Source organism: Panulirus ornatus, chromosome 13 (genome assembly GCF_036320965.1).
Source record: "Panulirus ornatus isolate Po-2019 chromosome 13, ASM3632096v1, whole genome shotgun sequence".
Lineage (NCBI taxonomy): Eukaryota > Metazoa > Arthropoda > Malacostraca > Decapoda > Palinuridae > Panulirus > Panulirus ornatus.
In genome coordinates, this window is record NC_092236.1 from 54,697,302 (window position 1) to 54,709,880 (window position 12,579).

Below are 12,579 nucleotides of genomic sequence, written 5' to 3' on the forward strand. Positions count from 1 at the left end.
TATGAGGACCTGAGCTCATGAGGGAGCGTGTAGAAGGAAAGATCAAGGGTAAAGATAGATACGGTTGGAGGTACATAATATTTCCGTTGCTGGGAGTCTTCGGCCGTGGATGTATAAGAGAGGAAGAGGGAGGATGTGCTGTAAACGGAATGTCTGAGGACGATATGTGGCGTGAGGTGGGCTGATCATGTAAGAAATGACACAGTCAGTGTGGTGGTGAACGTAGTCTGACGTTGAGACGGCCGACCAAGGTGTACTGAAATGCTCCGAACATATAGAGAGGATGAGTGAAGAGAGACTGAAAAAAAGGGATCTATGCGTCGGAGTGGAGGGAGCAACAGAGGAAGACGGAGGATGAGATGGATGAATAAAACAGTGTTTGTGGTATTGGAGCTTCAACAATTAAGAAGGTAATAGGCGTGCGTTGGACTCATTGAACAAGAGATATATGTAGAGCAACGTGTTGTTTATGAAATCAGTATGGTTTATGAAGCGATCACGGTAAAGCAGGCTGTGGGGTTTGGATGTGGATGGTAGACTGTGGTTCCTGTACATCAACACATAACAGAGGCTGGATGTGCGGGCATGAGGCCATTCTTCGTGTGTTCCTGACATAAGCTCACATTTAGGCACATAAAGATATGAAAGCAGTAAAAATGAACGATGGAAAATATACACATCAACACGTACAGGAAGATGGATCATAGCTGTTAGATATAAGACTAACGACATCAAAAATCCTGAATTCCTCAGTTTATGTGGAAAAAGGTAATACTCCGGCACCCCTCCATCAGGGGTCAATAATTGAGGTCAATCAGCAAATTGGTGACGGCTTGTGTCATCATGGCGTTGACTCAAGTGTGTCTTGATGGTGTATATATAAGGACCAGAAGCCCTTCTGTGAACACTCACATCTGAGACGCCATGACGATTACAGCTGCGTTCCTTCTGGTGTGCTGGTGGGCCGCCCTCAGCCACGCCTCCGTCGTCAGGACGCCCACGGTGGAACGGTCTTCGGCCACTGTCCATCTGGCTGGTGCTCGATCCTCGTTCGAACCCTTGGAGCTGTGGGTGGAAGCCTTCAACCAGCAACACAACCGTCCGTCTGCAGCCGGCGTCCTCTCCCCTCAGTGTGGACTTCAGGCTACAGAGGATGTCCACAGACGACCAGGGACGTGATATCATCGAGGACGTGGTCGAGGAGGCAGAGGACGGTGATCTGTACGAGGACCCAGCTACGGGCAGCGTGGTGATGGTGGACGGCAGTAGACGGGTGGAGGGCGTCATCACGCCCACACTCAGCCTCAGGGCAGCTCCTGATGGAACCCACGAGGCTGTTCGTCAGCATCCAGCAGCAGTCGTGGCCGAAGCTCTGATCGATGACTACCTGGAAGTCCCACACAACGTCACCCGCAGCGGGAAATCTTCCCGCGATGGACGAGGTGTTGTCAGCGTCTCCCCCGAAGTGTACGTCATCGTCGACAGCAAACTGTCAGCCGCTCTTGGATCCAACAAGAAGATCAAGAAATACCTCTCCATATTTTGGAATGCCGTCAACCAAAGATTTGCAACCATGACCGACCCGAAAGTCAACCTGGTTATCTCCGGCGCCCTCATGATTCGCAACTCGGCCAAAGAACCTTTCATTACAGACAACGTCCTCTCCCAGGACTACATCGACGGCACGAACACCCTCAACGCCGTCAGCGACTGGCTCTTCAAGAAGAGGAACAAACTGCCAGCTTACGACATCGCCTACTTGATGACGGGGAAAGACATGGCTGACGTAGAGTCTGGTGTCGTCAGAGACGGTTTGGCCGGTATTGCCTGGAAGGGCGCGGCGTGCGTGGTGGCTATGGGCAACAAGCGGTCCTTCAACACGGCAATGGGTGAGGACAAGGGCGCTTACTACCAGGGTGTCATGATTGCCGCCCATGAGGTAGCACACAACCTGGGTTCGCCTCACGATGGTAACGACGGAGCCGAGTCTTGCTCTTGGGACGACGGCTACATCATGAGCTACGTGTCGGGTAAAGCCAACAAGCTATTCTTCTCCTCCTGCTCACAGAAACTCATGAAGGAATACATCTTGACCTCCAGCGCCGACTGCCTGCATAAGACTGCAGTCGGTGCCAAGATTGGTCTGTCGTCTCGGCTCCCGGGCCAAATCTTCTCCATGGACGAACAGTGCCAGAAGATAACAGGCGAGAGTCAAGCTTTCGCCTCCAAGTCGGTGAGCGACGATTCTCTGTGTGTGAAGCTGGTGTGCCAGTGGAAGGAGAAGGTGGGCAACAGTGTGTGGACCTACACCAGTTCCTCTCAAAGACCTGCTGCCGAAGGATCCCCCTGCAGGGGTGGTGGTGCCTGTACCAACGGATCCTGCAAGTGAACACAACAACCATTCCTTCCTCCACACATCCTACCTTAAGCTTAAGATGACAGGGGTACCCCATGTTTACCTCATTACTAAATATTAATGTGTGGAATGAATAATATACCTCATGTTTACCTCATTACTAAATACTAATGTGTAGAATGAATAATATACCTCATGTTTACCTCATTACTGAATACTAATGTATAGATTGAATAATATACCCCATGTCTACCCCATTGATGAAGAACAATGTATAGAATGAATAATAAAGTGCAGCATGACTCTCTCGTGTATTATAGACCATAGATAATACAGACCAGACCAGTTATCAATATACTTCTGGTGGCTGGCAAATGGTAGCTAAAGTATATTCCTTAAAGTCCCTTGTTACGGCAGTGGATGGGGAAAAAGAAACAAATTACATTAATCATTTAGAAATTACACTTATTAAATAAAATGTCACTTAAAGGGGTTTCTGTCTCAGTGTTTCGAACGTAAGATGCTGTTGAATGACTTCAGGAACTTGTCACGTTGGGTGACAACTTTACCCATGAAGTAAGGCAACATCAAAAGCTCGTCATGTACGAGAAATGTCCACATCCGCGAGCAAATGGAGTTTGTCTCTACCCTTATGTGTCTGGTAAATGGCCATCTTCATTACGTCATCATTACTACACCATTTTCACTACACCATCATCACTACACCATCATCACTACACCATCATCGCTTCACATCTTCACTACATCATCATCACCCCTACACCATCATCATTACACCCTCTTCACTACACCATCTTTACGACACCATCATCACTACATCATCATCACTACACCCTTATAAGTCAGGTTTAAGGCTTCTCCGTCTATTGACGAAATATTACGAGGAAAAAGAGGGCGGTAACATACTTTAAGAAGAATGTAGCAGATCAATCACTCCTGAATCATTATGGGTCTGACTTAATGGCCGAAGACATAACTACTAACGAGGTCATTCTCTGAATGGAAGGACCACTGACCCTGATAGAACCATACAAGCACTGTAGTTCACAGTACATCCCGATATTGTTAATCTTTTATTTGTCATCTTATCTTAGGGTATTAGAAGGGAGGAAGTAAGGAAGTTGTTAACTGTTGTGCCAGGTTCCTATCGAACAACCCTTAGCGAAGGATGTAAAGCTGGGTTTGACTGTGGACCGATTGCTGTGACCAGGATTCGAACCTATGCACTGAACCATGGACGTATAAAGTATATTTGTAAGTATTTGTAAGTACATAAGAAAAGAAATTGAGGCTTTGGAAATCTAAGTGTGGCACCGAGGTGAAAATAGGATCAGGATCACTTGTTGATAATAACTCCAGATGATCATCTAACCACTAAGATAAGACGTGATGGTCAATAATTAAGGAACTTAGGCATAGTAATTACCCTGAGCAGATTTTTGCAGGGGGGGGGGGGGCACTAACACACACACACACACACACATACACACACATACACGTCCAGCTGATGTCTAAAGGATGTCGTATGTACAATAATAAGGCACACGCGAGATCTCTCCTGACAATTTTTGATTTGGGAGTATACACGTCTTGCTCCCCTGTCACACAAGATAAGATGTGTGTTATCAAATACGCTGTTGGTTCGACGCCCGCCCGCGAGGCACGAGCTGTGCTGCTCCGTGAGGCGGGCAGGATTCTGTTTTCTTTTCACAAATCATTCTAGATTTTGCTAACAAGCTGGTTGTGGGTTGTGGACTCTAGCTGGAGAGGTGGGCTCCCTGCGGAGGTGTTGGGGGGAGAGAGAGAGAGAGGCTGTGGACTCTCATGGGAGGGCGTGGACTTCCTGCAGGGGTTGTGGGGAGGAGGAAGAAGAAGACTGGGCCAGACCAGAGGGAGTGAGGCAGCAAACGTGGTGATGGAAGGAGGATCATCTGTCGTATACGAAGACCCTTGTATTGTATTGTCTTGCCCTCGGCCGTTACTGTCGTATGAGTTTGGCCTCTAATGAGTTGTCGCGTTCATTGGGTGACCGATGTGTTTGTTAATGGCTTTTCGCCAAGTGTATATATATATAAATCATTGTTACAGGTCGTTGTTAATGGCTTTCCGCCAGTGTATATATATAAATCATTGTTACAGGTCGTTGTTGAAACGCTTGGGTAACGGTGTCACTCTGTCGTTACAAGTCGTTGATGTAACACTCGTGACGGTGCCACTCTGTCGTTACAAGTCGTCCATGTAACAGCGGAAGAATGTCAAGTTGTCGTACCAAGTCGTAGACGAAACGACTGTGTAGACTGCCACTATAGTGGATATGTGAGGACGACTCGAAGCACTCTCTGTGATTACGATTCGCATTTGTTTCTCTCCCACATCATAATCTGATCCTCTAAAACACTGTCTTGTGAGGGATCAAGTCCTAATGACGTGTGAGACGCGGTACTCGTCCCTGTGTGAAGGTATGACACTCTAGGCCAGTAGTTGAGGGAGCCTCAGGGTTCGTTTGGATACCCTGAATATCTTTGAGAAATACAGAAAATCATTTTACAGGCCAGCAGGGGGACGAGCCAGCACTCCTCAGTCATCACCACTTTGCTGTAATCACACTCAAATACGTAATTTGAGGCATTTACTTCCAACCTCAGGCGTCGTGGCCCGACACCTGCCAATTTGAGGCACTTGTGTGACGAGGGAGTGTGTGAGTGCTAATGAGATAATGATGGTGTGGTTAAAGAGGTAATGGATGTTGAGGGAGACGACGCAGGTGATCATGTGAAATACCTCTGGACTTCGAGTGCCGGCCAGGTGTGGTAGTGCGTCATTGTGGACCGTGGCAACACAGTATCCTTACCACCGATAGATCGCCTTCGTCTCAATATGATGGAGAGGAATATTGCATTTATACAACACGATGCTCGTAAAGATATTGTATTCGTGGGTCACCAACATGATACACACGAAGGTGAGGTTGTTCATCAACAGCGCCTCTCTTTGATATAGTCTACGAAGGTGTCGGTGTTTATCATAGTCCTGACGGAGGCCCAGTCGAACTCGCGCTCTCTCTATTGTCTAGCCAGAGCTTTCTCCCCCGGAGAGGTACGTAGGTTTTTTCCCCCTGATGCACGCCCTTGTACCGAGAGAGAGAGAGAGAGAGAGAGAGAGAGAGAGAGAGAGAGAGAGAGAGAGAGAGAGAGAGAGAGAGAGGTTTACATCTGTCGTGAATTAAAAAAAAAAACAACAACTTTGTTTTGTCTTCTGTGTGTTTTGATGGTATCATGGTAAGTGTCGATTTTGTCCGCCCAAAAAATTTTTCAAAGAAAGAAAACGGAGACAAAGGAGGCACTTAGCTAGACTTGCACAACACGGGGAAGACGCTGGGTAATGTGTCTTGCGTCCTGAATAGTGGGCTTTTGGTAGTTGATGTGAGTGAAGGATGAATAGATGGATAGATGAATATTTTACACAGTTTTACACACACACACACACACACACACACACACACACACACACACACACACACACACAGACACTCACATACACACACACACAGACACGCACACACACACACACACACAGACACAGACACACACACACACACACACACACACACACACACACACATCTTCCTTTGGTAGGTCATGAAGGCAATCTTGGTGGCATCTTTCAACATGACCTAAGACGCATCTCCCCGTGGGGGACAAGGACGGGAGATGTTGTTGCTGAAGTGGAAACGTTCATGATATTCCTATAACACGAGGCGAGAAGGTCGGTGGGACGGGAAGGGGACAGGGAAGGGAAGAGATGGGAAGGAGAAGGGTAGGGAAGGAAATGGAAGGGAAGGGAAAGAGTAGGGAAGGGAAAGGGAAGGGAAGAAAGGGAAGGAGAAGGGTAGGGAAGGAAATGAAAGGGAAGGGAAGGGAAGGGAAAGGAAGGAAAGGGAAGGAAATGGAAGGGAAGGGAAGGGAAGGAAAAGGGAAAGGGATGGGAAGGAAATGGAAGAGAAGGGAAGGGAAAGGGATGGGAAGGAAATGGAAGGGGAAGGAAGGGAAGGAAAGAGAAAGGGATGGGAAAGGAAGGGAAAGAAAATGGAAAGGAAAGAGAAGGGAAAGGACTCAGGGCTCTGCAGAATCCTACATTCCTATGGTGAAGTGTGTGTGTGTGTGTGTGTGTGTGTGTGTGTGTGTGTGTGTGTGTGTGTGTGTGTGTGTGTGTGTTAAAAGTCTGTTATACTGATAGAAGGATCTTTTGGCTCTGGGTCGATCTATCTATCTATCTGTCTATCTGTCTATCTTCTATCTATCTGTCTATCTGTCTATCTATCTATCTGTCTATGTATCTATCTGTCTGTCTATCTATCTATCTATCTATCAATCAATTCATCTATCTGTCTATCTATCTATCTATCTATCTATCAGTCTGTTTATCAGTACATCTGTCTGTCTGCCTGTCTTTCTCTCTCCCTCTCTCCCTCTACCTATTCATCTATCTATGTCTCTATGTACGTATCTATCTATCTATCTATCTATCTATCTATCTATCTATCTATCTATCTATCTCAATAAATACCGGTCCACTTCTCACTCTCTGAGCCATGTGCTGTTATCTCAAAGAGTCACTCTCTCTCTTCTCTCTTCCTCTCCTGCCAAACTGGATTGGCATCCTCTTGGCAACAGGCGACCCGCGCAGAGAGACGACACCCCCCCAGAGAGACGACACTCCCCCAGAGAGACGACATCCCCAGAGAGACGACACCCCCAGAGAGACGACACCCCCCAGAGAGACGACACTCCCCCAGAGAGACGACATCCCCAGAGAGACGACACCCCCAGAGAGACGACACTCCCCAGAGAGACGACACTCCCCCAGAGAGACGACATCCCCCAGAGAGACGACACCTCCCAGAGAGACGACACCCCCCCCCGAGAGACGACAAACCCCCCAAAAAGAGCAATTAGTTCGTCCCCCATCTTCATTTACTAATAGGTTCTATCCCTATCCCTTTCTTATGATTAATATATCTATGAAATCGTTTAGGATCTCTATCACTATCTCTTACAATACTCACTTTATTCTCTCTCTCAAAGCATGCTTGATAGGTCTTTTCACATGTCTTCTAAACGTTCAATATTGTAATGCATAATATTCGGGTTATTGCCTGGTTTCTTGATCTTGTGGCGTTTATTTCAGCGCCGTATAGCTCTTGCGATATCTGAGGCGTGCCATTCAAACCTGGTGGTTAGTTTTATTGTCTCTGTCGTACATGGGAAGGAACGTGTCTTGCTGGTGCATAAACTGACACTCAAAACGAGCCCATGATTTCCTCTAGGCATGAACGAACAAGGGAGGAAACTCGTTCATACGTCGCGCAACCTATTAAAATCTGTCTTAAATTTACGGGTACTAATACTTTTTTCTTTTAGTGAGTCGCCTTTGATATTTGCATGGAACCTAACCGTGTTAAGTTCGCAAGCGCCTAGATGGTCATCCAACACGGGTGTAAGTTACTAGGAACTTACCTAGAATGCAGGAACGAGATGAAATATATCAGCTTCCCTCATCGGCCCGGTGACGGAGTGAAAAATTTGTCTTTGACGAAGTTAATAAGTTGAACAGATTAACTTTCTACGCCTGAGATTAATTTTCTACACCAGTTGATCCCCGGGAGATTAAAATCCACCCACCCCCCAGATGGACCGGGTCTTTACCCTGTGTTACTCGTTGTTAATATCGCGTACGTGACAGTGTAACGGTGATGGTCAGTGACATCGCCAGTGAAACAGAGGGCGACAGTGATGGTCAGTGACATCACTAGTGAAACAGAGGGCGACAGTGATGGTCAGTGACATCACTAGTGAACCAGTTGGCGACAGTGACGGTCAGTGACATCACTAGTGAAGCAGAGGGCGAAAGTGACGGTCAGTGACATCACTAGTGAAGAAGAGGGCGACAGTGACGGTCAGTGACATCACTAGTGACCCAGTGGATGACAGTGAGGAAGATAAGGGCCGAGTTACCCACGACAGTGAAGAAGATAACGAAGATGATAATGGTCAGCGATAACCAACTATATCAGTTACGAAAAAAATTGGGGTCAGTTATCGAAAACGCGACGACTCGAATGAGGGAAAAGTCTGACAGCTTTGGTTCCAGAGGCAGCCCAATCTTAGCTGATACCCCTGACGGCCCATCAGCAGATAACTGATAACTGCAACAGATAAAGACCTCAAAGGATAAATCATACCACAGTAACTATATCACTATAGATAAAGACCTTAAAGATATTACTTGCGTCTGTCAGTATAATGTCTCCATGCTCAAGACTTGGAGATCTTGACAATACTGATATGTTTATTGTATTCATCTCGTCTGACCAAAAAAAGAAGGAGAAATAACAGTGGTTCAATTGACAATACCGACATGTTTATTGTATTCATCTCGTCTGACCAAAAAAAGGAGAAATAACAGTGGCTCAGAAGAAGATTTGGCCATCAGAAAATGGATGAGTAAAAGAGTCTTCCACGCTGGAATTCCTTTCAGCATCTGTACCCTGGGGAAAAGATTGTACGAGAGTAGCAATGCGAAAGTTTTGACGAGCAAAGTCGTCAGGATTCTCTGCAGGATCCAGGCTCACCTCCACGACCGTCCTGGCATTCTCTTAAGACCTAACTCTCTCTCTCTCTCTCTCTCTCTCTCTCTCTCTCTCTCTCTCTCTCTCTCTCTCTCTCTTTCTCTCTCTGGTGTGTGGTTGATGACATGCTGTCGCTGTGCTATCCCCCAACAATGGCATATATATATATATATATATATATATATATATATATATATATATATATATATATATATATATATATATATATATATATCTATATATTTTTTTTTCTTTTTAGGGAGAATCAACTCATTCAGCGTTTCACTAGTTCCTTCTACACGTAGCTTTATGACCTACCTACACCTGTATACAGATATTCATTTATACATGCAGGCATGCATATATATACACATACATACATACATAATACATTCATACATGCCTATATCTTGTTGTAAATCATATACACATGTGAGTCAGTGATGTGAATAAACACGCTGGAAAAATAAACACACACACACACACACACACACACACACACACACACACAGAAGTTCCAAGCTTTTTCGACTGCATTTCAATCCATTTTCCAGGATGCGAGAGTCAACATGGGCGAGAGGATGTATACAGAACCAGACGACACCACAGATGAGGCAACATGGAACAGTTGATCTGAGAAACATGGAAAGGTTTTGACCAGTTTGGTAAAGTGACCCATCCCATCTACCTAGCAAAGAACATGGTTAGTTCTTGTACGTAATTCGTTGAATTATATTAAGGTACATTAAGAGGAAGTTATAAGTGAAATATAGCATTCGAGTTCAGTCATAGGGTATTTCTTAGAGCTATAGAATTTCATGTAATGGACAGCATTCTCAAAGTAAATGGGCCAATTTCACAAGCAAATATATATATATATATATATATATATATATATATATATATATATATATATATATATATATATATATATATGCACTGGGTAATTTCCCTCTCATCTATTTTTTTGTGTAATGGAATTCTTTGAACCTAGACTCGTTTCTGCAATCTGTACCTTCATTATACCATGAGAGAGAAATATAGATGATAGAGAAATATAGATGATATTTCATATCTATGGCATCCCAGTGGAAATCTTTGTAAATTTATAGAAAAAAAAAACTCGGTAATTTGGTTCCCTCTATAACTTTCAAAACGGAAGAGGAAGTCTATAATTCAAATCCCCTTTTTCGACGCTTTGATCCTAAGATCAGATGGGGGATCTGAAGTTGAAGATTTATAGAAAACTTGCCCAAATTGTGGCATCTATTCAACATTTCTCGAGCCATCACGATTCTGTCATGATCCCTAATTCTATATGGGGGATGTTTCATCAGGGCCTTAAGAAACTGCGACACTGACTTCTTAAATGGGAAAATTGATTATATTCATGGTAAGTACACATGTATGAAGTACACATTAACTTCATGCATTCTCTGTTGAAATGTGGCAATTTGAAGAAAGCAGTAGGTGACCTGATGGTCCTTGCCAAGTTAAAAAAAGGGGACGAATCACTTTCCCCTTCTGGTCAAAACCATCGCCATGTTTTATCAAATCATCTGTTCCTTGTCTCCTCAACTTTGGTGTTGGCTGGTTCTGTATACACTGTCTCGTTTATGCTGGCCTCTGTACGTATCCTTGAAGATGGCTTCAAATACGGTCGAAAGCTTAGAACTTTAGTCTTAGGAGGGGGGCGAAGGTTAGATCTTTTTGGCTCTAAGAACTCAAACCTTGTCTTCTCCTCCCACTCGTCCACCACCCTAATGTGATCGTAACCCCAGAACCCCATAGGGCCATAATTTACCCCTTCTTCCTACGATCCATATCCCCTGAATCCCCCTGTAATGAGCATAATCCTCTTACGTATCAAATGCTTCTTCCTTCCATCCTCCCCCACCCGAAAAAAAAAAAGAATGACATGATCCTCCTGGATCTCCTCTTCCAGTGTAACTGAACCCGTGTGAGTGTGGTATGGTGATACACGAGATTACTACCACAGGACTCCTGCCGAAGGGAGGGGAGAGCTGCTCTCGACCAGTAACTAGGTGGGTGGATTACAGGGTCCCTTCTGACGGAGGAGAGGCCGAGGGGAATGGAAGATCATCCACTCCTGATGGAGATATGAGAGAGCCATTGCTAATGAGGGAGGGAGGGTGAGTCGGTCTTCAACATTCCCGAGTGATGAAGAAACTTTTTTGATCCTCACCACTACTGACAGAGGGAGGACGGGACTACCTTCACTACCACTACTGATGGAGGGACGATGGGAACCTCCACTACTGACGGATGGACGATGGGAACCTCCACTACTGACGGAGGGACGATGGAAATCTCCACTACTGACGAAGGGACGTCAAGACCACCTACACCAGTACTGACGAAGGGATGATGGGAACCTCCACTACTGACGGAGGGACGATGGAAATCTCCACTACTGACGAAGGGACGTCAAGACCACCTACACCAGTACTGACGAAGGGATGATGGGAACCTCCACTACTGACGGAGGGACGGTGGGAACCTCCACTACTGACGAAGGGACGTCAAGACCTCCTACACCACTACTGATGGAGGGATGATGGGAAACTCCACTACTGACAGAGGGACGAGGGGAACCTCCACTACTGACAGAGGGACGATGGGAACCTCCACTACTGACGAAGGGACGTCAAGACCTCCTACACCACTACTGACAGAGGGATGATGGAAACCTCCACTACTGACAGAGGGACGATGGGAACCTCCACTACTGACGCAGGGACTTCAAGACCTCCACCACCACTACTGACGGAGGGATACACTTGCGCATAGAACTGAATATAGCAGGCTATTTAGAATTACCAATCATCTCATGTTCTCTAACTTTCTCTTTATCATTCTACCATTAGGTAGGTAGGTAGGCAGGAGCCCTACCACCAGCTGTCCAAAGTTATCCATCAAATTTCAATCAAGCTTCACGGAGGCATCATTAGGAATCTACAGAAAAAAGAGAGAGAGAGAGAAAGAAAATATTCGTCACAAAATTGGATGTGAAGTGTAAAACGCAAACAAAATATGAATAAAAACACACATTAAAGTAAGGGAAGACGCTAGAAGCGAAACAAATGAAACATCACGAAAGGCTAGTGTGAATTACAATCTAGATACAAAATATGGTAAGAGAAATACAGAAAATCTAACAGTTGAGGAGATGACACAGAAGAACAATCTTGATATTGATACTGATTTTGATATTAATATTAGCGTGAGCTCCCAGCTTCCACTACACACACACACACACACACACACACACACAGACACACACACACACACACACACAAACACAAACACAGACACACACACACATACACACACACACACACACAGATACACACACACACACACACACACACACATGTATACATATTTCATACATAAAAAAATGTGAAGTTCTCTTCCTCTGTCATTGCAAGAGGCCCACGGAGCTTTCTCACGTTGCAATGCTCTATTTCTGGACCCTTGCAATTTGTCCAGGTGGCTTGCTCCTCAGCCTTGCAACGCGGGGCCAGGAAATCTGGAAAAACAATTTTCGTTT

General features: G+C 45.3%; 1 protein-coding gene across 1 annotated transcript; it reads left to right on the forward strand.

Moving 5' to 3' along the window:
• The first annotated feature begins 923 nt into the window (after positions 1–923).
• Positions 924–2,653, forward strand: LOC139752638 (A disintegrin and metalloproteinase with thrombospondin motifs like). Its single transcript, XM_071668390.1, is given in 2 exon segments — positions 924–1,095; positions 1,097–2,653. Coding segments are annotated over 2 exon segments (1,464 nt in total). The 5' UTR covers position 924; the 3' UTR covers positions 2,390–2,653.
• The last annotated feature ends 9,926 nt before the right edge of the window (positions 2,654–12,579 follow it).